Genomic DNA, 24,393 nt, shown 5'->3' on the forward strand with positions numbered 1-24,393 from the left:
ACACTGCTTGTTTGCATCCAAACCCTCAACTCTGCCATACCACCATATAAAACCTGTATTGCATACATTAATACCTCTTATAAACATTAATTTGACAATTGACAGCACAGCAGCTGCTCTATTCTTAATGAAAAACACAAAGATCATCCTGCCCTTCCTCCTCCGTTTCCTTTCCCAAGCTTCACAATCCCCTGCACTAATTCACAGAGTCTTTTCCTTCCTACTTCAAACAATTGCTAGGGATATAATTATCCTTCCATTCATTTTGCAGGAAGTATTCCCCCTTCTATAAGCCTTGCTCTTCACCCACCCCTTATACTTCTTCCTAGGTTACATCCCCATGGGCTTGTCACACCTTTTTCAGTAGCTACTCCTGACTAAGCCAAGATTAGTTCTGGGAATACCAGCCTGAGTACCCAGAGCTGCACCTGTAGCAGCAAAAGTGGCAGTAAGGCCATGCAGGGGACTTCCTTTTCAGGACGATGACCTATGTTCTGTTCCCCTTGGCTGGTAGCTTCACTTCACCTTTACCTGAAAGACTCTGGAAAAATAAGGCTCATTTCCCCATCAACCCAAGTATTCCAGGCCTATGTTACCTAGCACCAGCTGAAACATGAATGCAGACAAAGCAGTCTGTAATCCAAGGCACAAAAGCTGGATGGAGACAGCAGGGAAGGTCCTACCAGGAAGCACCACTGCTCTGCAAGGCCTCACTTTGGCAGCTGCTTTCCTAGGGACAGGCTTTCTGGAGGCACTGTCACAAAGCTGAGTTGCAAAGTGGTCTCCAAGGGAGGAATGAAATGGCTTTGCATGGGAAAGAATGCCAAGCAACTCATCTGAAGAATGTAATGGCAGGGTAATACACCTTGGAATAACAGCACCTTGGAGCAGCCAGGGGCTGGCCAGCCATTCAGCATGGCAGCAAGTGTGGAACATGCCAGGACAGCTTTGGAATGATCCATTCTTTCAATAAACAGAACCGCTCCCCTCTACCAGGACACACATCTCTAATACAAACCATGCCCAATAGAAAGTAACTTCTACAGCCAAACAAGATGGCTCAACTGCTTCCCAACTCCAGTGACTTTTGGTTCTCAGGCATAAAGAATAGAGATTGCCTCTCTTAATAATTTCTTTCTTTCCACAATATCCAGACTCAGAGCAGCCAGGGCCCAAGCAGAGAGATTGCAGTGCACCAACATGCCACATACAGCTCTTCAGTCAAGTTTTAGCTTACAGGACACAATCATTAAAAAATAAATACATTGGACTATATCCAGAGTTTTGACAAAACACACACACATTTTCTTTGCCACAATTACCACCTATATTGTCTTTTTCCATATAATTTGTGCAGGTCAAGGAGTGAGTGAAAACAAGCAGATGGACTCAGTCCTTCATGATGCACAATGGGGACTGAAAAGGGACCTATAGCTTCCAGGGGCTCAAAGCATCCTGCATTTCCTGCTTGTTGTCAGTCTGCTATAGGCTTTGGACTCCAGCTGTACAGCTTAAACCTTTTGTACTCTAAAAGGTGAGTTATGTGCATGTGAGTTTGGTCCTCCATCCTGCCACCCTTACTGTAGTGCAGCAATCTTCCAGCTCTTGTCATGCTAGGAAGAAAGTTCAAACTCTGTGTTTACCAGCTCTAACCACCATTTTCTAAGCTTTCCAGACAGCTCTGCAACACACACTCTCCTCATAGGCTTTAACACTGAAATGCTGGGAGACTGGCAGTCACCCAAGCAATGTGGATTATCCAAGGACAGGAATCACCAAAATGGTTCCTGGTTTGCAGGCACCAGTGAGGAGACTCCTGATTCCAAAATCAAAGATAGGGAACACTTTAATCACAGCTAAGTGATAAAATCTTTCTGGAACATCAGTGGAGGCATGGGGAAAAAAAACAAAAACAAAACAACCAAACTCCAGATTAATACATGTCCTTCCCACAACAATGGCCACTGGTTTCCTTGATTGCCACATACAGCTCATAGCCCAAATGCTTAAGTGGACTACCGCCAGTCCTCTAGGAAGAGGAGAGAGATCTTGCTTTAATAAATATTATAGTCTATCCACTTACTGAGAAATAATTGCTCAAAGCAACAAATGTCATTATCTGATCTCCTGGACAAATTAAATGCGCATGTTCACTAGAATCACTTCTGGTTTCATTGTGACACTGGAAATATTCTGAAGTACTTTTCTAAAGGCTTAAGGGCAAAAAAAATGCAAGAAGTTGCTTTGATGTGCTACCATCTGCTCTAGATATGGACTGCATACCCACTATTGAGAAATGCTGCCTGCATTGGACACCATCCATCTTGGAATATTCTTTGAAGAATTTACTGGAGTATGTGGAAAGTTGTGATAGAGACAGCTTCACACTCCCAGATTTCTGTAGCAATATACCTCAAAATGTTCACATCTATTTCTGCATGAAAATCCAGACTATTCCAGGCAAGAGAGAAGTGTTAAACATTCACCAAAACAGAAGCAAGATCTGAATTACGCAAATGGGCAGAAGCATTTGGATACCTCTTCACAGAAAATGTATGCTAGCATCTGGGCTAGCTGCAAAAGCATCATCTGAGCTTCCCCAACAGAAAGCTGTCATACATCTGGTGATGTAGCCATTCACAGCTTAGATATACACCAAGATTCAGCTCACTGCCTCAGGCAAGAATTTCAGTTAGTCAAGCAGAGTGAAATACCTGGCACAAGAGGCAAGAGTTAATGGCAAACATCACAATTACATAAAATGAGAGCCATGCTTGTTCCCCTTGAATCTTTAAATGGGATCAGACAACAAAATCAAGCTGGCTTGGTCAACTAGGAGTTCAGATAAAAACAAAAAAACCTGCTATGTCTCTGGGTACATAATATGGGAAATATTTGAGATGTTGCAGGTCAGTGGCACAGGCCAGTGGATTGAAAGGATCATGACTGCACTGCCTTGCAATCTGACCAGATGCAATCACGTCCCCTTGCAGCTGGAGCAAAGCCATATCCTTCCCCACACTGATGCAGTACCTTGGTTTTACCCAACTGCCATTCTTTCTTGCTGCTGTCATAGGTCTGAAGAAAACCTGCACATACAGCTTTGCTGTTGTCTGAGAGGCTTGGCCCCTTCACAAGCATCTTGTACCTAAGAACAAAACAGAATCTCATCAGATTACAGATGACAGTAACTGCCCCCTTCTCTCTCCCCAATCTTTTAACTCTAATTATCCTCCTCTCATTAGTCCTTTTTCCTCCGGGACCCTCCTTCTTCATGTTTGCCTTCCAATTTGGAAATTTCCATCCCCCAACCTTTATCTGTTTCTACCACACTGGCAATTATTGTTGCAATACCAGTAAAAGAATACAAACTCAACAGAATTTTTCAGTAAAGAACAACTGTCTTTTTGAAACATGTGCTTTCATCAGACACAAGTTATTTTGTTCAGTGTAGGGGTGGCATTTAGTGCTCCAAGAGACAAAGGAAGCAATGTTCAGTGTCCCTTCTAGCCTTAAACTTCAAAAAAATCCTTTTGATGTAGCTCATTAAAAGAAATAATCACTTCTTCCAATATTAATCATCAGCTATACTGTCCATTAGAATTTTCTTCAGCTGCCTAAAGGTTTTAAGCATGGTATTTTCCTTTTACATATTACGACCAGCTGGGTTTCACAGCATCACACTAACAAATCTGTGGCAAAGCTACCAAGAAAAAAAAAAAAGACAAAGAAAAAAAGACCAAAGACCATCTGGCTATTTTTCCATTCTGACTTTTAGCCTAAAGGCAAGTCTCCAAAAGGCCTCCCAGTTCAGTCTATGATATGAGCATTAAGGCCATGGTTAGAAAAACATCCCACAGATGATCCATACCAGAAGTAGCAGTTAAAGAGGGAAAGTCATGTAGAATTCTATACTTTGGGGCTGTTCCAGCATACAACACAGTGACAGCAATTACCTGCTGAGGAAATCCTGGAAAAGGCGCCGTACAGGGAAACCCGCTCTCCGAACCTTCACTGTCTCCAGCATCCCTGAGTAGCGGAGCTGATTCAGCACCACATCTGGATTAAAGAGGTTCGGTGCCTAAACAGGGATCCAGAATCAAAACCAAGTAAGCAAGGCAGTCACAGGCTGTGTATCTGTTCTGCTGTAGAAGGCCAACCCTGCATATCTGGGCATGCCAGGTAAAAAAGGGGAAGTTTGGGTCAAGGGGAAAGCAACCTCACAGCACTGCATAGTGCAGAATAAGGGACAAAAGGGAATTGGGCTGATTCTGGAAGAAGGAAAACAGTTTGCAGACTGCACTCACAGTCAGACTATGGTAGGAAAGCAAAGATACAATGTCTGAACACATGCAGAGTGCAGAACCCTGACTCATTTCTCTTTGTAGCCTCTCTTTTCAGTTAAACTGGAGACAAACTACAGAATTCTTTTCTGGCATAAATCCCCTAAGCAGCCTATCCTCTGCCATATAATTCATGGTTTCAAAACACTCAAAGAAAAAGATCAGTTCAGATCTAGTAAGCAGCATGTCCTCCTGCCACAGCTCACAGTCCAAGCAAGAGCCAGCCTGTCCCTAAGCAATGTGATTTGCTCATGATGCATCCACCTCCAGTGCCTCAGAGCCAGGGATCTGCAGGAGACAGCGCCTATTGCACAAGCCCTTCATACCAGAACAGATTTCTCTACAGGCACTATAAACAGGAGTGATTGCTTCTTCTAGCACAGCTCTGAACTCTGCACAAGCCTGGTTAATCTTCCAGGCTTCATAAGCACTGAAAGAAGTGGGAATGGCTATATAATCTCATATTCAGAATGCAGTCTTTCCATCTAATTACCAGGACAAGGGTGTGTTTTTTCTCAACTGTAAAATAACTAGAATAAAAAAGGGAAGGTGGGAGGAACTGCTCTTACCCTCAGTTTGAGACACCTGCTAGGCATTTGTGCAAGGGCATGCCCATGCAGGCCTGTGTCACATGCACACATGTGGCTGGGGGACACACTTACCTTTTCTGTATTTGGTTTGATGCAGCGGATGAAAAATGGGTTGGAAGTACTGAGCGTGGCCATCAGGGAATGGAGAGAATCCTAAAGACCAGCAGGAGAGACCCAAAGGATCAGTCACTACAGAAGGAAAGGGGCTACATTTGATGCAATGTCTTCCTGCAGCCCTCCCATTCCTAATGTCTTTTGACTCTGCCTACCAAAATTTCATTAACCAATGAGACTCCTTCCTGTCCAAAACATACCCACACAGTCTGCTCTTAAGACTATGGCCATCCTTGTTCCTTGAGCTGTATAGCTTTTGTGAGTTAGTTTTACGAGTCACTCAAACTTTAAATACAGGAAAACAAAACAGTGAAATGAACAGAAGGTCTGCAGACAATCCAAGCGTGTGAGATTCATACTTGCAAGGCCCTCCTAATAAGGTTTTATTGGAATTGTCATTATACCTGTAAAAATGTGGCCTAAAAGGATACATACACTTAGCTGAAACACCAAACCAATATGAAAGATTAAAGAACCTCAAGAACTTCATATACTTAGCAAAGTACTCTTTTCCTCTGCCACTCTGCTCTGTCTTATCATCTCACATTTTATACCAGACAGAAATCCTTGGGGCAGTGGCACTGTCTTTTTTTAGCACTGCAACATTCCTGCACATTTTCAGTGCTGGACACAAAACAAGGATGAATGACTCCTCTTGGCTGCAGGCCTTGCTTTACCCATCTGCTCCTCCCCAGAAGCCTGCTGCTCTCTTGGAAAACATCATACCCTGAACTGGGAACTGACAGTCGGTCTGCGCCTCTGGGTGCCCATCTTCAGTGTCTCTTCACTGCAACGACTGCAGACTCTTTCAAAAAGGTCATAGATGAAGTCCAGCCTAAGGGAGAAGAAAAGAATTAAAGAAGGTGCAAGGCACCTACCACCTGTGAGAAGATGGTTTTTATTGTCAGCTATTGCCCTGTCCTGTTGTGAAACATCTCATTTTTATACCTGCTGTGCCAGAGGAAGCAGTTCAGCTGGCACTTCAGTGAGGAAATTAATACTTCCCACTGGCTGCCCAGATCCTGTGGAATGCCCTGTATGCCACACTCAGCTGCAAAGCCAGAAGTCCCCTCCCACACTTTCAAGTAGGATATTACACAAAGGAAAATCTCCCTTATGCACTGGCTAGGACACCTCCCTTGAGCAAGGAGGGGATGCTCAAGGACACCTCCCTAGAGCAAGCATATGCCCCCAGGCAAAGCTACCTTGAAGGTATGCCAGCTGGACTGGAGCTGTCATGCCTCCCAAATCATGATCAGCCCCCATGACATGATCACAAAATTGGAAGCCCAGCTGTTCCGTGGCCAGAGGAGTTCTAGAGCTACCCTCCATGTAGCTAGCCCTCCATTTCTAAGGAATCTTCCACCATTTTGCCACTCCTGAGACATTGGTGCTGGTTCTTGCAAAGTTGCACAAAGTTCTTCAGAGCTGCTTGTACCAGTTTATTGTTATGGCCGCTTCTGGCCCAACTTCCCTTCTGGCACGTTGAAAAAGCCTGAGTCCTTCTATTATGCTGGACAATAACAACCACAATTCTGGCCTCAAGCCTCATGTAAAATGTTCCCCAGATGCTACTGTCCAAGTAAGACAACTATGAGCAGCTCATAGTCTCAGCTCCCTCAGATTGTTTCAAAGCTTCTCAGTGCACACTCTGCAGCAGCTTCAGAGAAGATGCAGTTCTGAAACAGTCTCATCAGGCTGGAGCCCAAACGCAATACATGGACTGTGGTAAGAAGCACATGGTAGAGTTGCTGCTCAAAGACTTGTAGGATCCTCTGTAATATTAAATGCCTCCCCCCTACTAGGCCCTGCTTCTGTTTCCCAGATCTTGCTCAAGATCAAAATTAGCTCATTTCTCTAAGATCATGTTGCAGCTCTGGGATACGACATTAGAGTCCATGCCCAGTCCCACAGCAACAGCTCAGTCTGGCTCAGGATAAGGACAGATGATTTCCACTAACAAGCAGGCTGGAAAACAAGCAGCATCTGTACAAAAGCTGGCGACTGACAACATGGCAAAGAGCATTGGCTCATTCAGGGGAAACTTTGCCACTGTAGGTATAGAGAAGTAAGAGGAAGAAAGAAAAGGGAAGGGGAAAGGGAAAAAACCAAATTGCCAGGACGGATGTCTGTCATGCTGTTAAAGCTCTTTTTAAAACTGGGACAACATGAGTCCTGATTAAACTGTGCCTCATCTGCCTTCTCCAGATCTCCTTTCTTCTGTTAGGACACTTCAGGACAAAGAGAAGAATGATTAAGAATCATGCCTGATGCTCTGGCAAAAGCAACTGCTTTCCTTGGTCTGGTTTATTACATGGATGCAATTAGTTCTGCCCAACACATGTGGCCTCCTGACAAGCATACCTGCTGTCTTTCAGCATGTTTAAAATGTCATCACGAAAGGTGTCTCTGTTCTTCTCCAGAAAGCCTCTGACATCATACAGCACCTGCAACACAGACACAGCCACTAGAGCAGCACCGTACAGATCATGAAGTCCTTCCACATGTACATGCCAATGTACAAGGCCTCCAGCAGAGCTACACAGGAACACTGCAGGCATGTGCCAAGATTTGAATTTCTGGGGTCAAAGAACTACAGAGTTCTGCAGTTCCTGGCAAGAAAGTGGCTTTTAGCCATCAATTAAAAAACACAAAAAAAAAACCCTAAAAAACAAGAGCCAAGTGAAACAGCTGCAAAGATTTGCCTGGCAGGAGAGGGCCTGTGTGGAAATCCTCTGCAAGGTGTGAGGTACTCTGTTCATTTCAGGAGAGTGAAGAGAACGGCCACCCAGTGCCTCAACTTCCCAACCACAAGTGCTCAGCAGATTATTCTGGGAGGAGCTCAGCCCTTCTTCAATGTGCAGGTGTCCTCCCATGACACACCTTCATCTGCTTCATATCTCCTCACAACAAAGAGCAACATTTAACCTTGAAGGCTTGGGAACCTTTTCCTTTTTGCAATAGGTATTCAGTCTTTCCTCCTCCTCAAAAGTCTTAATTTTCCTAGCGACTTTTCCTTTGAGTTTTGTTTGTTTGTGAATGTCCAAGAAAAGACAACGTGAATAAGAGAAGTAAGGAGTTTATCCCCCCCCCCAAAAAAAGTTACCTGAGAAACTCAAACATCCAAGTTGGAGAATATAGTGCTGCAGATATGCTATTTTAAGCCCATCACACTCGTGCTCCGGTATGGGACATCAAATGTGTGGAAACACACAGCTCAGAAATGTTCTTGGTTTTTGGAATCTAGAAGTGAGGACCTCAAGGGCAGAATATTCCAAGCATCTCACAGACACATCATGAACACCTACCTCCCCTGCATAATGTCTTATGCCAAACTGATGGTCTGTCACCCGAGGCTTCACGTAGTAGGGGTTGCTCTGAAATGAAAGAAAAAGAAGTTGTCTTATAATTCTGGTATAAGAATAAAAAGTCAGTCACGAACTCTGCCATGACTATGACAAGGCTGGGATGGGCAAGGACCTTTGCTCTTGCAGAGCCCGACCACATCTGCTGCAGCTGTCTGCAGCTACATTGCAAATATGTTACTCAAATTTAAGATGGAAATATCCAGCCCTTCAAGGCATTTCTCATGTGAGCAAGGGCTTGCAGAATCAAGGCTGCAGAGGCATGCCATGGATGAAATGTTAATTCTTGTGTGTCTGACACCTGAGGAGACTGAGCTCCACACAAACCACGTGGTGCAGGACACAGGATCAGGATGCAGGGAAGATGGCAGCTTTGCATAACACCTCCACACCTTTTCTTCATCAAAAGAAATAACATACCAATTTCCTGTCTTCCTCTATATTTTGTATTTCTTTGCACCTCTCTTCCCCTACATTCAATATTCAGTTTTCCTTTCTCTTTTTCCTCTGTCCTTTTCCCCCTACTTTCTCTGTTCTATGAAAACCATTTTAACTGCTTAAGAGCAGCCATGCTGCTCTAGACCAAAGATCTATCCAGCAGTATTCTGCCTCCAGCACTGGCTATGGAGGATAGAGTACAAAGAAAGTAAATCATACTTTCATCCTAACATTCCCTCAAACTCTAATTCTTTCTATGAGGCCTGCCTAACTAGTAACCCCAAATGGATTTGTCTTTGAAATACTTGCTCATTTCACAAGTGAACCCATGCAGACTTCTTGTATCTGGAGTGTCCTTTCACAGGGAGCTCTCAAACAACTACAGAGGGAACTAGAGCTGCTTGATTTAAGCCTGGCTTCCATTAGTGCCATCAATCTTCTACAAGCCACGTGTGACTTTTACACCCATCACACCCACCCGAGATGTCTTGTCCCCACACTGCAGGTTCCTTCAATGCAGTTGTCTGTAGCACTGAAGCTGTCCCAGACCTGCTGTTTACCAGTTCTGACAGAAGCTCTCCTTGAGTCAAGGGGCCCCATGGTGCACATGGTTCAAAGTGAAGGTGATCTACAGACTATACGATTCCATACCAATGTCTTCTACTTTTACTGTTACTTTCCTGGGAGCTTTTACTACTTCTTTTGGGGATTTTTATTACTGCTGAGCCCCATGCTGGAATTTCAGTGGAACTCCATCACAGCCTCTGTCTGGGTCTCAGTCCTGAAGAGGAGGTTCAGAGGCCATCATTTCAAAGGTGAAATCAGGACTGTTTTCCTTCAGGTACAGCACTTTACATTTATCTATGCTGCTTCTCATTTTCATTTTCACTTTACAACACAATCAGTCTCATGAGGCCCCTCTCAGACCAGCCTTCCCTGTGAGTCAGCAGAAAACCTCAGTGCTTGTAGGAGACTGTCTCACTTGTAGGCCCTCCTGTCATTGAGGTAACTGACCCTTTACATTCTGTGAATTTACACCATTGTGAAATCAGAACTATAGGCCTATAGTTTCCTACAACACTTTCTAAAAATTAATATAATCCCCCACCTCCTCAGACAAAAGTACTAAGAAAATTTTAAGTAACATGTTGCATGATGCTGTTTGTAATTCAGCTCTTTCATCTTCAAGATCTTTTGGCAGTATTTAGCAGGTGGACAGCTTCTGATGCTGATAATTTGTTAGTGCTACTGAAAATTTTTTCATGTGTTTTTCTTTTCACACTGATCCCATTTCATTTTTCTTCCCTTCCCCCATACATTCATCTTTTTCCAACCACAAACTTCCCTGTCTTGCACTCCAAATATGACTGCTACTGGATCTCTCATGTGGATTGGCATCCTGTTCTCCTCTCCCTCTCCACCATGCCCCTTATATTTCACCCATGCTCACAACACTTTTGGCTCCTTCTGCTATCTTCCCTATTGCTCCTCTCTCCAGTTGTTTCAGAGGTCATATTCTCTTAAATCCCAGCTTTAGGCTTTTCCTCCTTAAGACTACAGCATTCCACAGAACATACAGAGAAGAGGGCTTGTTCTCCTCAGGCTTCCCAGCAATGCTGGCTGGATGTCTTCCAGTTCTCTTCCAGCCAGCACTAGAGACTTTAACTGGTATAAAAAATGCTTATGCCTTCAGCAAATGCAAGTCCTAGAGCACTCTCCACTGTTCCTCCTTGAACTTATAACTCAGCCTCCTCCATCTCCTGCAAGCTTCCTAGGGTTCCACGTTAACTGCTATTGCCTCAAAGCAGACAGAGGTGACACTATGGACAGCTTAATGAAAAGGCTACTCAATGCACAGAAATCACCAAAAATAGCAGCCAAAATGTAGTGGGGCATAGAGGAATGCAAAATAATACTGGCAGTCTCATGCTGCTGTACAATAAACCACAGGTACCTTCTTACCAAGGGAACTGCATTCTGGTCTGATTATTTATCTCAGAAAAAAAGAATAGAGAAAAAAATATGTAGACAAATTCAGAAATGAGCAGCAGAAAGAAAGAGGAGCTTTGAAACATCTCCATTTGGAGACAAACTGAAGAGTTTGGGACAGTTGAGAAAGAAAATTCATAACAAGTGATACATTTAAAATATTCATTAGTTCTATATTAAGAAATACCAACAACAGTTTTTAAAAAATAAGGTAAAACAGGCATTCTCACATTTCTTGACCTGCAAGACAAGGCAAAGCCACAGTGAACTAAATTGAAGGCCTTGATTTAAGCCCAAAGAAAGTATATATTTCCTCAAAGCTGTAAGTAGCCAACCAAAAGTCATTGCTATTTCTTCTAACTAAGTAATGAGTATTACTAGCAGAGTTACAATGCATATATGAAAAATGAGAATATCTGCATCTATGCCAATTTAAACAATTCAGATAAAGGATACAGATTTGTATGTTTTCGGGCTTGGATGAAGCCTGAATTAGAAGACTAGAAAACATATTTGTTGACAGTGCTCTTACTAAAGTAGTTAATTATTCCACAAGTCCATGCTACAGGCTTTAATTTGCTTTGTTTTCAGTCTATTTGCTATTTAGAACAAAGTGTTGGCTGTACCAGAGACAACAAGGGATTGCTACAGTGATCTCAGTGGGGTTTCTGTGTCCCCAGGATAGCTTTCTGACCTGCATGAAAAAGTTCCACTACTGTGTCCAGAACACAAGACAGAGGATGAAAGAATTTAATTAATTAGGAACAATAAGAGAGCTTTCATTAAAAGTCATGAGGCAAAAGCCGTCCCCAGCCCCAGGAGACAGATTTGACATGCTTTGGAGCAGACTGCTGTGAGTCAGCTGGCAGGAGAAACCCACACACACTGTGCAGCCACATCCTGTGCCTGGGGTGCTGCCTCGTGTCCCGTCGCAGAGCAGCAGAACCTGACCCCATCCCATGCTGCAGAGTCAAACCTCCTGTGCCTGCAGCCTGTGGAATGCACACTCCCTCTTCCCTGTGTGCACAGGAGCCCAAGCTCAGGTTGCTTTCCATATTACTGGTGTTCAGTGCAGCCTTATTAAACACTCACAGGTTCGGGCCTAAGGCATTTTAAATTTACTGCACAAAGCACATATTTTACATCAACAAAACCTTCACTTTAGGTTTTGAAATGCTGATGGGGCTAACATAGTGATCATTTGCCTGCCAGGTTATTTTCTTACTTACCATATGCTGGCTGTGAAGTTTTTCCAGAAGGGTGTTGTCTGTGCCTTTGGGGAATCGACTCTCTTCATTCACCAAAGCCAGTAGACCTAGTTTCTACAGCCAAACAAGAAACAAGCTTTTACAGTCAGCAAAAGCTTTCACTACGCAGCACCAAGCCAAGAACTGGAGATCTGAACCATTGAGCAATAACCCTTAAGTTATACCCAGCAAAACTCAAACTGAAAGGAGAATTCTGGACAGTTAATGCATTCAGCAAGCAGATCATAAGTGGAGCTTGTTTATAAAAAATTCACAATACAGTTTTACTTGAATGCTAATCCCTGTCTAAAATTATGACACCCTTCCTAAGCTTACTCTCAACAATAAGAGATCTGCTTTCTTGAGCCAGAACCACGGGTAGAACAGCTCATGCTTTTGCCAGGTCACTATGGGAAGAGGATCTAAGCAACTATCTGCTTTTTAAACCAGGAAATGCCAGGAAAGATCTGAAGACACTCAGCAGTCCCCACTGATCCCTAGAAACTGTCACAGGTAACTGCTTACCTTCTCAATAAGGTCCAGGCACTCTGCATTATCCATCCAGTCAATGGCTTCCCAGTTTATCCCTTCCCTGATAGACAAGAACAAACAGAACAAAGTTGTGAAATGCAAGATCCAGTGTCCTGGGGTGTAGGAGAGCAGAAGTAACTGAGCCTGGCAGCTGTCCCAGGACTCAAGGTGATTTGCAGGAATTAGCCTTTGCTATGGCTTATGGCTGAGGAGGAAGAATAAGGGACAAAATGCACTGCTAACACAAGGAGATGGAAATAAGAGACAGCCTTTCTTATTCACACCAGTGACATAGACTGATGCTTTTCTTATAGTCATTGAGCAAATTTCACATGAATTTTAAGACTGTGCTCTTTCTGGAGTGAAAGCATCAGCCCACACAGTGGTGGTGATGGACAGTTTGCTACACAGCTTCAAGAGTCAGCTGCTGACCCACCAATCTGGAAAGCAGGCCTGAAGCACATCTGCCAGAAGACTGAACCACAGTTCACAGGTCCACCAGGAGAAGAGACTGGAGAGAGTCTCCAGGGAGAGTTTTGAAGAGGATGACACAGATAAGCTTTGGCCTGACATCCAGGGAGCTTAGAGGGTGGCCCTGCATCTTTCAGAGTAGGAGCTGATGTAGGTACAGTAGTGCAATAATGTGCTTTGAAAATCACCCATGACATTCTGTAAATGCTGAATGTGTTTTTCCCCTTACCATCTTCTTATCTTCTTATCTTCTTATACACTCATAGTACAGGATATGTCTGTTTTCAGAATTCAGAGAAGCCTAGAATAAATCTTAAGAATACAAGGAAGACTAGAGGCTATGTGTGAAGCTACTTACTGACATTCTGATAACTCCTCCTTTCAGGTGGAGGCTAACATTTTGAAGATAGTGGAGCTGTTGCCTTCAGATGCTTCAGCCCAGGCTTCATACTTTAATGTTCAAAGCATCAAGATGAGATACATTAATCTATTTACTAAGCCTGAGGGAGCAGAGCTTATATGGTGAAAGATGAGTTTTAAGTATATTGCCTTAGAATTATTTGATATGTAGTCAATTAAAAACCTCACTGAAAAAAATCTCATTCCTTCCAAAGTTCAGCCACAGAACTTAAACTTCTATGCAACCATCAGGAAAAAATAATTTGTCATGCTGGTACCATTTTTAATACAAGATTTCTGCAATGGTGGAACTGGCCTGAGAAGTGAGCACATAAATAGCCTTGCAATTTTGTAATCTTTAGAATTTAATGAATTGCCTATTCAACTGTCTCCCTTTACAAGGCTGCTCTCATTTGCCCTCACTGACCCTATTCAATTCCTTCATTCACAAACATAAAGGCTTCTGTTTCAGAGCAACAACTGAAGCATTTGACTAGCAGCCTTCTCTACAGCAGAAATACTCTAGAACATCACAGGTACTTCACAAAATACAATCCAATATGAAGCCCACAGAAGAGGAAAAAGCTGTGCAGAAGGTCCCAAGCTCAGCCTGATGTAAATCTTGCTGAGGAAAAGAGTCCTTTTCACAGTATAGGAATCTCTAGGACAGAAAGAGCTGTCAGATATCTCTAACTGTCTATCTTTAGGGAATTTCCTTTTTGCACACCAGGATTCCATCTGCATTACATCACCACTGCCATAGATAAATCATTAGCAAAGTCAGTAACACACCCAGTGACCATATAGTCTAACGGATTAAAGCCCAAGAACTTTCCATTCAGCTGAGAGACAGAAGGAAGTCTGGAGTTTCTGCACACTACAACGGAGAATGCTTCTTCCTGGAGACAAGTGACTTATGCTGGCAAAGCACATGGACAACGCCTAACAAGACACATCCACAGTCAGGGTTGTACCAAGGCCCAGCTGTCTCTCCTGTTTCAGTGGGAGGGACTGAGCAGCACAGGAGGAATGATGTCCTCCCTCCTACTACCCATGAAAGCAGTGGGGCCCCACTCCCACTGTTTGTCACCTGTTGTACTCCAGCTGCTCCAAGGAGAAGATGTGTTTGTTGAAATATTCCTGGAGTTTCTCATTTGCATAGTTAATGTTAAACTGCTCAAAACGATTCACCTGCAAGAAGAAACAATTATCAAATTTTACATTCTTGTTCCTGAGCTCTAAAAGAATCTCTACCAGCAAAAGGGAAGGTGCCAGGCTTGGAGTAAAGCCAGAGAACATAGTGATGTCAGGTGGATATGAGGAGGGCAGTATGGAGAGGTCCACTAGGAGAACAGCTTTTGTAGCCCATGCAAAGTTAATTCAGTAAACCTAATTCATAGTAAAGCATGCCAAAGACAATTATGTTTCTCTTCTTGGAAGAAATAAATTCCCTAACTGTTAGGTCACAGGGCTTTATCTTCTGTGAAATATCTGAGCAGTCACTCCGTGACTGTTCAACACACATCCCACATCAGCCATAGTTAGAAGCATCACATGCAGGATTCTCCACACAACACAAAACAGATGTAAACAAACAATGTACATGTAGGATTTGGGGAGTTGGTTCACATACAAATAAAAAATTCAGTATTACCTATCACAGCAGATCTGCTTAGGGTCTGTATCACAAACCAGACCTTGAACGTCATCATATTTAAGACTGAATATGTAGCTGAATATGGCTGGCAGAAATGGGCAGCTAAATATATCTTTCTGCTTTCAGGGGAAAGTGACAGGGTAGAGATTCCAGAATGCCCTATGCTATCCTTACCAGGATGCAAACCCACCAAAGTTTCTTCAAATATGCATCAACATCTCCAAAACCAACCCACCCCACAAAAAATGAAATCCTGACCTGAAAGTTCTCGAAGCCAAAGATATCCAGGATGCCCACAGACTTAAAGTTTTCCTTGCCTTTGATCTTTGTATTAATCTTGCTAATGAGCCATGAAAAACACTGGGAATAGAGTGCCATAGAGAGGGAGTCCCTGGAGTCAGCTGCCTGTAAATACAGAGAGAAAAAATGAGTCACAAAGAGAACAGAAGGCATAAGGGCCACATGAATCTCTGTGGGACTTCAGGTTCCTCCGCTCCTCTTCAGGTTTCTCAGTCCCTGTACTGGCTGCGTACAGTGCAGTATTTATTTGTAACAAGTTTTCAAGTAGCCAGGCCACACACACAGACAAGCCATAATCTTTGGGTAACTGCACTTGAGAGGGTGAAGGAAGTAACAAAATCAGTGAGATTTTTTGGAACAAGTGCTGGGACAGGGGAGGTGGCAAAATACCTCACAACTAAGCCCACAGGAGTAATTTGTATCATCTGAGCCAACATTTGCAGTGACAGGCAAGGTATCTCGGTCCAGTACTCCTAGCAGAGCTGTCAAATGGGTGTCTGCTCAGTTTTCAAAAAACTGGTAGGGCAAGACTTAATAGAATATTCTGTCACCAAGTTACCCTCAAAAATTCCCTTTCCAAAACATTCTGCAAACAGCATTATCCTACTGGAATCCAATTAGGCTGGCCAACAGCCATGACACATGCCCCAGAAGTTGATGGGTTGAAACTTTGCTGCAGTTGACCCAACACCCCGTTCAGATACCATAACCAAGTGTCAGACATGGCAAAATAACTTAAATTGCAATCACTAACAGGCAGGAGATAATTGCGTGTATGTAAGCATGTGGATGAACATCCAAAATCAAACTTCTGGTATCTCAAGCAAAAGCCTACTACCTGATAGCTGCACAAGGGATGGGCTGGTTGCATATTTTGATAACACTTGGACAAACAAAAGTGGCACACCTTAAATCCTCCAATTAATAAAGAGACATGAGACAGAACCACAAACTGGGAGTCTGATCATGTGCTGTCCTTCTGCACATACACTATTTAGAATGGGAAACCAGAGTTTAGGGTTCTGGAAAGACGAGAAGGCCAAAAATAAGGGTCCCTAACAAGAAGACATGATCTCAGAGGACAGAAAAAGGAGCCAGGAGAGAAGATGGCAAAGATCATGACTGGAAGAAAGATGCTGGAAGTGGGGAAAGATCCTGGAGATCAGAGACATGGAGATAAATGTCAAGGCATGCCCAAGGACCTTGGCTGGTAGTACTGAGACTGAAAACTGCAACTGCACAATATAAACCCAGACAAGCTTTTGCCCAACCCTCTTGGACAAGCTGCAAACTCCCAACTGAGAAAAGAAGTTGACATCCAGAGAGTTCCAGAGAATGTAATGCTGAGGGGCGAGCAAGCCAGTACATGAAATAATCAAGTAGGGTGAAAGCTGTAATCTTGTCATTTCATAAATAAACTGCAGTAAACAGATTACAGGTTGTTTCCTCTGTCTCACCTGACATCAGGAGGGCAATTCCTTCAGTAGGCCAGACCAGCAATGACAGATCTTCCAAATGCACCCGAGCCCCCTTCAGTTTTACAACCCTAAATAACATGAGCTCTTTGCTAATGGCACAAGCCAGCTGTTTCTGATCCCTTCCAGTGCCTCACAAACTTCTAAGGTCCAGCCTACCAGATCCTCCTTTTCACCCAACCACACTGGTTTTCTCCTCCTTTCTCTTCCTAAGTACTATTTCCTCTTCAGCAGCTCAAAGCTGACACAGAATAACCTCCATCCTCCACTAAAGAGAACATTTCAAAGCATGGGCACACACGCCTTTTCTGGCTATTTCTTCTTTCCATCAGATGATCTGCCTTATTGGTTGGGACTAAGAATGCCCTCAAGGCCATGCCTCTGTAGTGTATCTGGCTATGCAGTAAGTTGGGCACATATTCCAGGAACAGGACCTCCCCATCCAGCTGTAAGCAAAGCCACTTTCCCGACAACATGGCTCAAATGAGATTCTCAAAGGCGCCTTTCATCCTGCCAGCTCTGCCTGCCTTTAGGCCAGTTCATCCCTTCAGCCCACTGAAATGTCAAAGCTCAGATGGGTAACAAGCCCATTACATAATGAGAAATCCCCAGCAATGCCACCCCACAAGTGTGAATAGATGGGTGCAGCACTTAGGCAGGAACAGCCTTTACAGGCCCAGTGCTGAGTGCAACAGGCTCACAGCTAAATGGCAGCATCCACTTGCTATCACAATTTTCATGTGGCCTCGGTATTTCACTGGGCTCCAGGCAGTAAGTGTGGGGTCCAATACACACACATGTCAGGAACAGCTATAGCATCTGGGAAAGCTCTTTTCAGGGAGACTATGTCAATCCTACAACTGCATGCCATTGCTGTGGACTGCATGAAGTGCCTCTGGTATTATCTGTTATCCAACCTTACACACTGCCAGAGAAAGATGTGGCTTATTTAGAATAGACAGCTGAGAAGAAAACTGTGGTGTCTGATATTGAGGATACCTACCACAGACTACAGGCTGGAAAATATTTTTCACAAAATTTCACTGCAAAGAAAGGTCACAGACTATGCAGAAAAAGCAGACCATTTCTTAAAGGCAAAGCTCAGTTTGTGATATATCAGCATGTGTGTCCACAGCAAGAAAACAGGCAACTACTCTACCATAATGAGCACTGCTGAGACTTCAGCTTGAACACAGTGCCCAGTTAGAGGCACTCCACTTCTTAAAAGATTGGGAAAACAGAGACAGAAGACAAAGAGATTTAGAAAATTACTTACAAGGAAGCACTGAAGGAACTGGATTGTTTAGCTTAGAAAAGAGAACACCACATGAAAAACTTCACAGAAGCCAAAGCTTGTAAGGTGGACAGCTGGGATGTCAAAGGTAATCTAAATTATGAGGAAAATCTTTTCAAATCCAGACTCCACTGCAGCTAAAGCAGGATACTTAAAGATGCTGTGAAATTCCTTCCATGGGAAATCTGAAGGAAAGTTAGACAGACATCCATCAGAGAGAGTCTAGTAACTCTGGCTTCTCTGCCAATGTAGATGTTGGATTGATAACCCTCTGCAGTCTGTGCCAGCACATGATTTCTATTACAGATGTTCATTTTGCTATAACATGGTGCCTTTTCCATCCTAGTAATAGTACTCCCTGCCTTCCAGTGTCTTGCATTTTATTAATGACAGAGGAATACAGTTATCTGTGCATGGCCTAAAACACCAAGAGTGCCCTCAAGTGATCAGCAACACCACAAGAGCTATATATCAGTTTATTCAGTCCTCCTTTGTGGTTGTATGGATCTAGAAAGAAGCTGCTGTGGGGTAACAGCCCAGCATCTGCCAGGTATTTTGTGGGAATTGTGTGCCAGCTTTTACTTTCCAGTAAACACAGCACAACCTGGAAGTTCTGCAGGTTAAAGCATGCACACATGAAATTACCACAAAGCATCTAATGCACCTTCTGCATGACACAAGTATGACCAGCTCCTGGTGAGTGAAGGTGACTTAAAACCAGTATTGTGCAGGTGAACTCCCCTGTAAAGCCTGAAAAGCAGAGTCAACACTGGGACCTGAGCTACCAATAAGGGCAAAATACCTGAGAAACAGGAGGCCCTAGGCTGGAATGGGTGACACAGGAGGAAGACTCAGGGCCTGGAAATGCAGAAGTGGCAGAAGTGGAAGCATACATGAGGACGCTTACCTGCTCCACAGTGAGAGGGGAGCTGATCTCTTCCCCACGCAGAATCATGGACCTCTGGGTCAGCACTTCAGAGAGCTGAAAGGCGTCCAGGCCCAGGAGGTCACTGGCAACATTCAGCACTAAAAGGAAGAGACACGTTTTTCTCCTGCATGGATCCCCATCACTCATAGGGATATTTTTACAGTGTGGTGAGGAAATCCCAGGGACTTCTACAAGGCAGGTGAGTAAACTCCAGCACAAAACACACTCCCCCTTACTTGATTCTCCTGGGCATACCCAAAGCTGTAGGCTCACATACCCAATCTGAGGGTCATACACCCATTACAGAGCACAGTCAGGTACTCATGTAAGTCAGCCTTCCTGCTGACAACGGGAAGAGCAAAACCATGTGCAAGACTCAGCACCAGCAAAACACTGCCTGAGAAGATATGTTTTGTAAAAGCACAATACTGCAGTCTGAGCATGGGATTGCTCAACTTGGATGTTAAGAAGAGAGGCAATTAACTTAAGACTTGAAACACTTGTAATACATTTTTATTGCTTCTGTCTGTTTTGGGACTTGCTTTGCAGACCACCTGAGATTAAATAACTGTAACAGAGTGCACACTAGCAACTGCTTCAAATGAAGATGGGGGAAAGGCTCTAACAGAGCACTTTTATCTCAAACTCCTTCCTGATCTATTTCTTCCATCTCTTTCAATTCAAAAGAGAAACTGTGAGGCTGTGGACTCAGTCTGAGAATATTGAGGAGCACAAATGGATCACAGGGCCACGGACCAACTAAATTCCACTGGTACCTGGGGGCAATGCATCCTGTGGCAATGCTTCTGTAAAGTTCAGCTACAGGGAACCTGCTGGTGAAGGTACTACAGACCAGCATAACAGAGGGAGAAAGGAAAAGGGAGAGGGTTTTATTGGGCACCTTATGGGGCTTTGCATGGTCTGCCAAGTTGCTAGGGTCCTACTTACCTGCTTTTGTTGTAATCTGGGCCCCACCAGCTGTCATGAATTCAACGTTTCCCAAATGAAGTGTGCCAGAAAGAAGTTTGAAGATGTCTCTGATTTCCTCAGTGCTGAAGTCCACCACCTTCATGGCAGTCTGTGCAAAACCAAACAGCTGACGTTAGCTGTATGTACAGCCAGGTACAATGCAACCACTGGAGCCAGGTCCAGTGTGTGTAAGATGTAAAACTCAGAATTACAGTCACCACGAATTCAAATGAAATAGGATGGCACAGCACCTCTCTGAGCTATACATTTGTCAATGATCTTTACTGTCTCCCATTCCCTCTTACATTTACTCTATTGCCACCTAAGGCAGGTGGGCATTGTCCCCATCCTCAGGTTGCACTTTGCTGCCACCACTGACCGTCTGTCACAAGAAAGAGAACGTTTGTGCCTGTGTGAGGAAATCCTACCCTGAACACTGGCAGCACAGGTTACAGATGTTACTGGATGGCTTCCACAACATCACTTATTTTCTTCCCTGAAGGATGGATCCATATAAGATACTTAATTTACTCTGATCCACATAACCCCCTTAATTCATTCTTAGTACAGTAGATTTATGCAGCAAGATTTAAAACCAGGCTTTCAGCATTAAATGTTAGATGGCTGGAAAGAGATTATCAGATAATGAGGAAGTATGGCACATTCCCTCTTAATGCCTGCATGTGAGCCAGGGTTTTTGGGGCATAAATTGACTTGGAGAGGTAGGCCCAATCTTCATGCATGAACCCTGTCAGTGGGGGACTCTGGGGGTCTAGATCCCTTCTTTCCTCCAGCATCTCTTCAGCTAAAGAATAAATGCCATATTGCCATTGAAACTTCTGCTGTGCAGGTGCCTCCCTCCCTTAAATCACACCTAACCAGGAGGTACTGAAATCCTAAGCTGACTCTACTCACCTTGCCTATCTGGTTTCACCGACATTATTAAAGCCTTCAGGCCAACAAGTGTTATCAAATAAAACATGAATTTGCACATTCATCCTGCTAATCCCTTAGCCTCTGATAAACAGGTGTCTGTTAAATCTCTGTGATATTTCAGAATAGGTGATTTGCCCAGGTGATACAACTTCACTGGAATATTTCTGGAGCATAGTACCTTCAGACCAAACTCTTCCCCTTCTAATGGTCAGTCTGAGGTTCTGTGAATCAGGCTATCTAGGAGGCTCCTATGAACCATTATGGGGTGGGGTTCTGCTCCCCCAAATTCTCTATAATTCTAAATTATAATTCTTATTGACTGTTTCCCAAATTCTCCCTTTTCTGTACACTAAAGCCACTTTTTGAGTCTTGTTTTAGCTGAGTTCTGGCCTTGTTGAACACCTAATTTTGGCTTAGGGCAAATCAATTCTGCTTGTGAGATCAAAACCATGCAGCATTTTAGTCCATGAGACTGTGCCCAAAGGATCAGGAGGAGTTAGGCCTGGACTCACCATGACCTTACTGAACATCTCTACATCATTCAGGTTCTCATCAGTCACGCAGCCAGACTGGTTCAAGTAGCGATAAGTCTCTGGCTCACACAGGGAGAGGCTCTCTGCAACAGGAAAAAAAGAGGCAGGGTACAGACAACAATTTATTTAGCAACCAGTCTTTTAGTTCATAGGAGAGGAGGGTGTGCTGTAACAAAGCTTGCAGACGGTATGCAAAGTAATTTAGAACAGTCAAATCCCAAGCTGCAGAGTCTCAGAAGAATATCTCAATACTGAATTGACTCAAGAAAAAAACTTTTAATTCTCACTTTTAGCTCCAAAAGTGTACAAAAATAGTCTTAACTGTATACATATGGTAATGACCTCTAAATTAGATATGATCACTTGACACAGAGTTCAGAGAGTCACAGTCAGATTTCTGAAGATATTCAGTGCTAAGCAGCAGTTAAAAACTGAGCATAGTTCACAAAACTAAATGTAAAACCAGAATTAGGACTCTGTATATTTGCTGTGCAACCACATCTTAAACACTATCTGCAGATTTGATCCCCCATTTTGAAAAGAACATAGGAAAATTAAAATATGAATGGAGAAAGGAGGCAAGGACGATCAAGAGCCAAAACCACATTGCAGATGGGGAGCTGAAGCAGCCTGGGACACCAGCTTGGAGAAGTAGATGGGAAGGAATAACAGAGATCTGCTGAAGAAAAGAATCTGTTTTGTGTGTTTTCCCTAAGCAATTGATAATAACCACGATCCCCACTATTTTCCTTTGCTTTAGACTGATCTCTGAATTGACCTAAGTAGCCATTCCTGCATGTACCCCCTAAAACTGAAATCCTACTCCCTTCTACTCGGTGAGACCCAAATCTTCCATCTGATTATCCTAACACACAGAAACCAAAAGCATAAAGAAATTCCCCAGGCCCTCAAAACCAGAGTACAACTGTAACATGTTCCTGCCTGCCTATCTGAGCTCTCCAGAAACACCATCAGTGCTCAGCAATGCCTGGGACACACACACACAAAAGTTGTTAGGGGGATGCTGCACTACAAAGAGGATTTGTCCAGAGGCTGTAGCTGCCACTTTCTCTGTGTGCACTTTTTCACACTCACCTCTCCCTTCCCCAAGTACAGAGCTATAAACCCTTTGTTCAGACACAAGACATGTTTTGGCTCTAGTACCTCCACTACATTGCTGGTCTTTGTAATTCTTCTCTCTACTATTACCTATACTGAAGATTTGTTCTAAAAATATATCTATTGGTTCATCCTTTGAACTCCTTCAACAGCTCCCACCAGCAACTGAATCAAGACTCTTTACCCTTCCTCTGCCTCTAGCAAGTTCCATCACCTCATCATTTTGCACATACTTTTTCCTTCAGTACAGAATGCCTGAAGGCTTTTCTCATAAGGAATTTGTGTCATCCTCAACCTCCTTCTCCTAACTCTCCTTTCTGTCTCCCACAAAATCACCATATGGCTGGCCTTCAAGAAGAAGCTACATACCAAGTACGTGAACTATCCATGCTCTGACTTACACCTGCTTCACATGTTGGACTGGAAAGAGGACAAGAGACATATCCAGAAATGAAATTACCTTTCTGCTCCCCGCTCACACCAGCTAGCAGAGCATAAAAGATGTGGTAATTCCGCTCCCCAGGGTTCTGATGTACCACCCTGTTCTGAAACAAAGAATACAAGAGTAGCCAGCAGAAACAGATCAGACTTGTGGCTGCAAAGACCAAGAGAGGACTAGGATACAGGTAAATCTCCAGGGCCAATGCACAAGAGGGGCTTCTTGCTATTTAATGATGGTTTTGTCTAAGTAAATTCTACATCAAGATGTTTGTGGCTGTGCAACTGAGCATACACATTACCAAACTGAACTTTGTCAGTTCTGGCCCTGCTCCTCAGTGAATTCCCGACTCCAAAGTAAACTACATCCAATCAGAGATGCCAGCATTTGAAGTTGTACCCCATATGCTTCTCTGTGGAGCTGTGTTTCCAGGTACTTCTCTCCCCCTTTCTCCTTGGTAAACAGTTCCTTCTTGGAGCCTCTCTGTAATGCACAGAGTTTATCAAAGATGGGAGAACAGGCTGTGATAGACATAGAACAAACACTGCTCCTCTGCCTCTTCCTCAGCTGGGACAGTTGCAGTAGTAACAGCTCAGGAGCTGATGTCTACATGCTGCAGTGCAGACAGCCTCATCCAGGAGGTGATCTGGCACTGCCACACCTTTTCTGAGCAGAGGGCTCACCCAGCACTCAGTGGAGGTGATACCTACCTTTTCCAGTAAATCTGAATAGCAGGTTAAGGAAAAAAACATCCAAGTGACAGAAGCACAGATTTCTATGGAAAGTAGGTAAAGAGTGGTTCTAAACATCATCTAAGATCATCCTCTCTATTCACTGTCCAAGGAGGTATGATGTGCCAAAGAGATATTTAAAAGGGCAGGGCCAGGTAGAGCATAGATAACCTAACAAAAGATGAGCCACATTAGGGACACCTAGAATGATTAGAGGCCACTCTTATCTGAAAGCCTGCATTGCACACAGCAAGTCTTCTATCAGCTCTCATTGCTCCTGCAGGAGACTGCTATCTTAAATCTCCTGACAGCACAAAGAGTGGAGGCCAAACAATCCAAGCCTGTCATTTACAACAGCAGTAAATTCATCTGGCTGCTACTCCAGAGCCAATTGGTGTGGTTTGCAGTCAGCAGCAGCTTTGAACATACATCAGGAAATGTAGCCAGGGCAGCTTTACCTCCCTCATGGAGACAAAAGATGTGTCAAAGCCTTTGGGAGAGGAGTACCTGGCCATACAGGGAAGA

At 43.7% G+C, this 24,393-nt stretch overlaps 1 protein-coding gene across 1 annotated transcript in view; it reads right to left on the reverse strand.

Moving 5' to 3' along the window:
* Positions 1-24,393, reverse strand: part of LOC115905878 (unconventional myosin-X-like) — an 89,517-nt gene that overhangs the window by 36,436 nt on the left and 28,688 nt on the right. The window contains exons 7-21 of the mRNA XM_030952575.1: positions 23,848-23,861; positions 23,159-23,243; positions 21,559-21,662; positions 20,090-20,219; positions 19,121-19,239; positions 15,403-15,549; positions 14,578-14,678; positions 12,612-12,678; positions 12,069-12,161; positions 8,356-8,424; positions 7,412-7,494; positions 5,774-5,882; positions 5,006-5,086; positions 3,957-4,081; positions 3,034-3,148 (exon numbers count right to left, since the gene is read on the reverse strand). Of these exons, the coding sequence (XP_030808435.1) occupies positions 3,034-3,148; positions 3,957-4,081; positions 5,006-5,086; positions 5,774-5,882; positions 7,412-7,494; positions 8,356-8,424; positions 12,069-12,161; positions 12,612-12,678; positions 14,578-14,678; positions 15,403-15,549; positions 19,121-19,239; positions 20,090-20,219; positions 21,559-21,662; positions 23,159-23,243; positions 23,848-23,861 (1,442 nt within the window). The remainder of the gene's footprint in view (positions 1-3,033; positions 3,149-3,956; positions 4,082-5,005; positions 5,087-5,773; positions 5,883-7,411; positions 7,495-8,355; positions 8,425-12,068; positions 12,162-12,611; positions 12,679-14,577; positions 14,679-15,402; positions 15,550-19,120; positions 19,240-20,089; positions 20,220-21,558; positions 21,663-23,158; positions 23,244-23,847; positions 23,862-24,393) is intronic.

This window comes from Camarhynchus parvulus, chromosome 7, assembly GCF_901933205.1.
Source record: "Camarhynchus parvulus chromosome 7, STF_HiC, whole genome shotgun sequence".
Taxonomy (NCBI): Eukaryota; Metazoa; Chordata; class Aves; order Passeriformes; family Thraupidae; genus Camarhynchus; species Camarhynchus parvulus.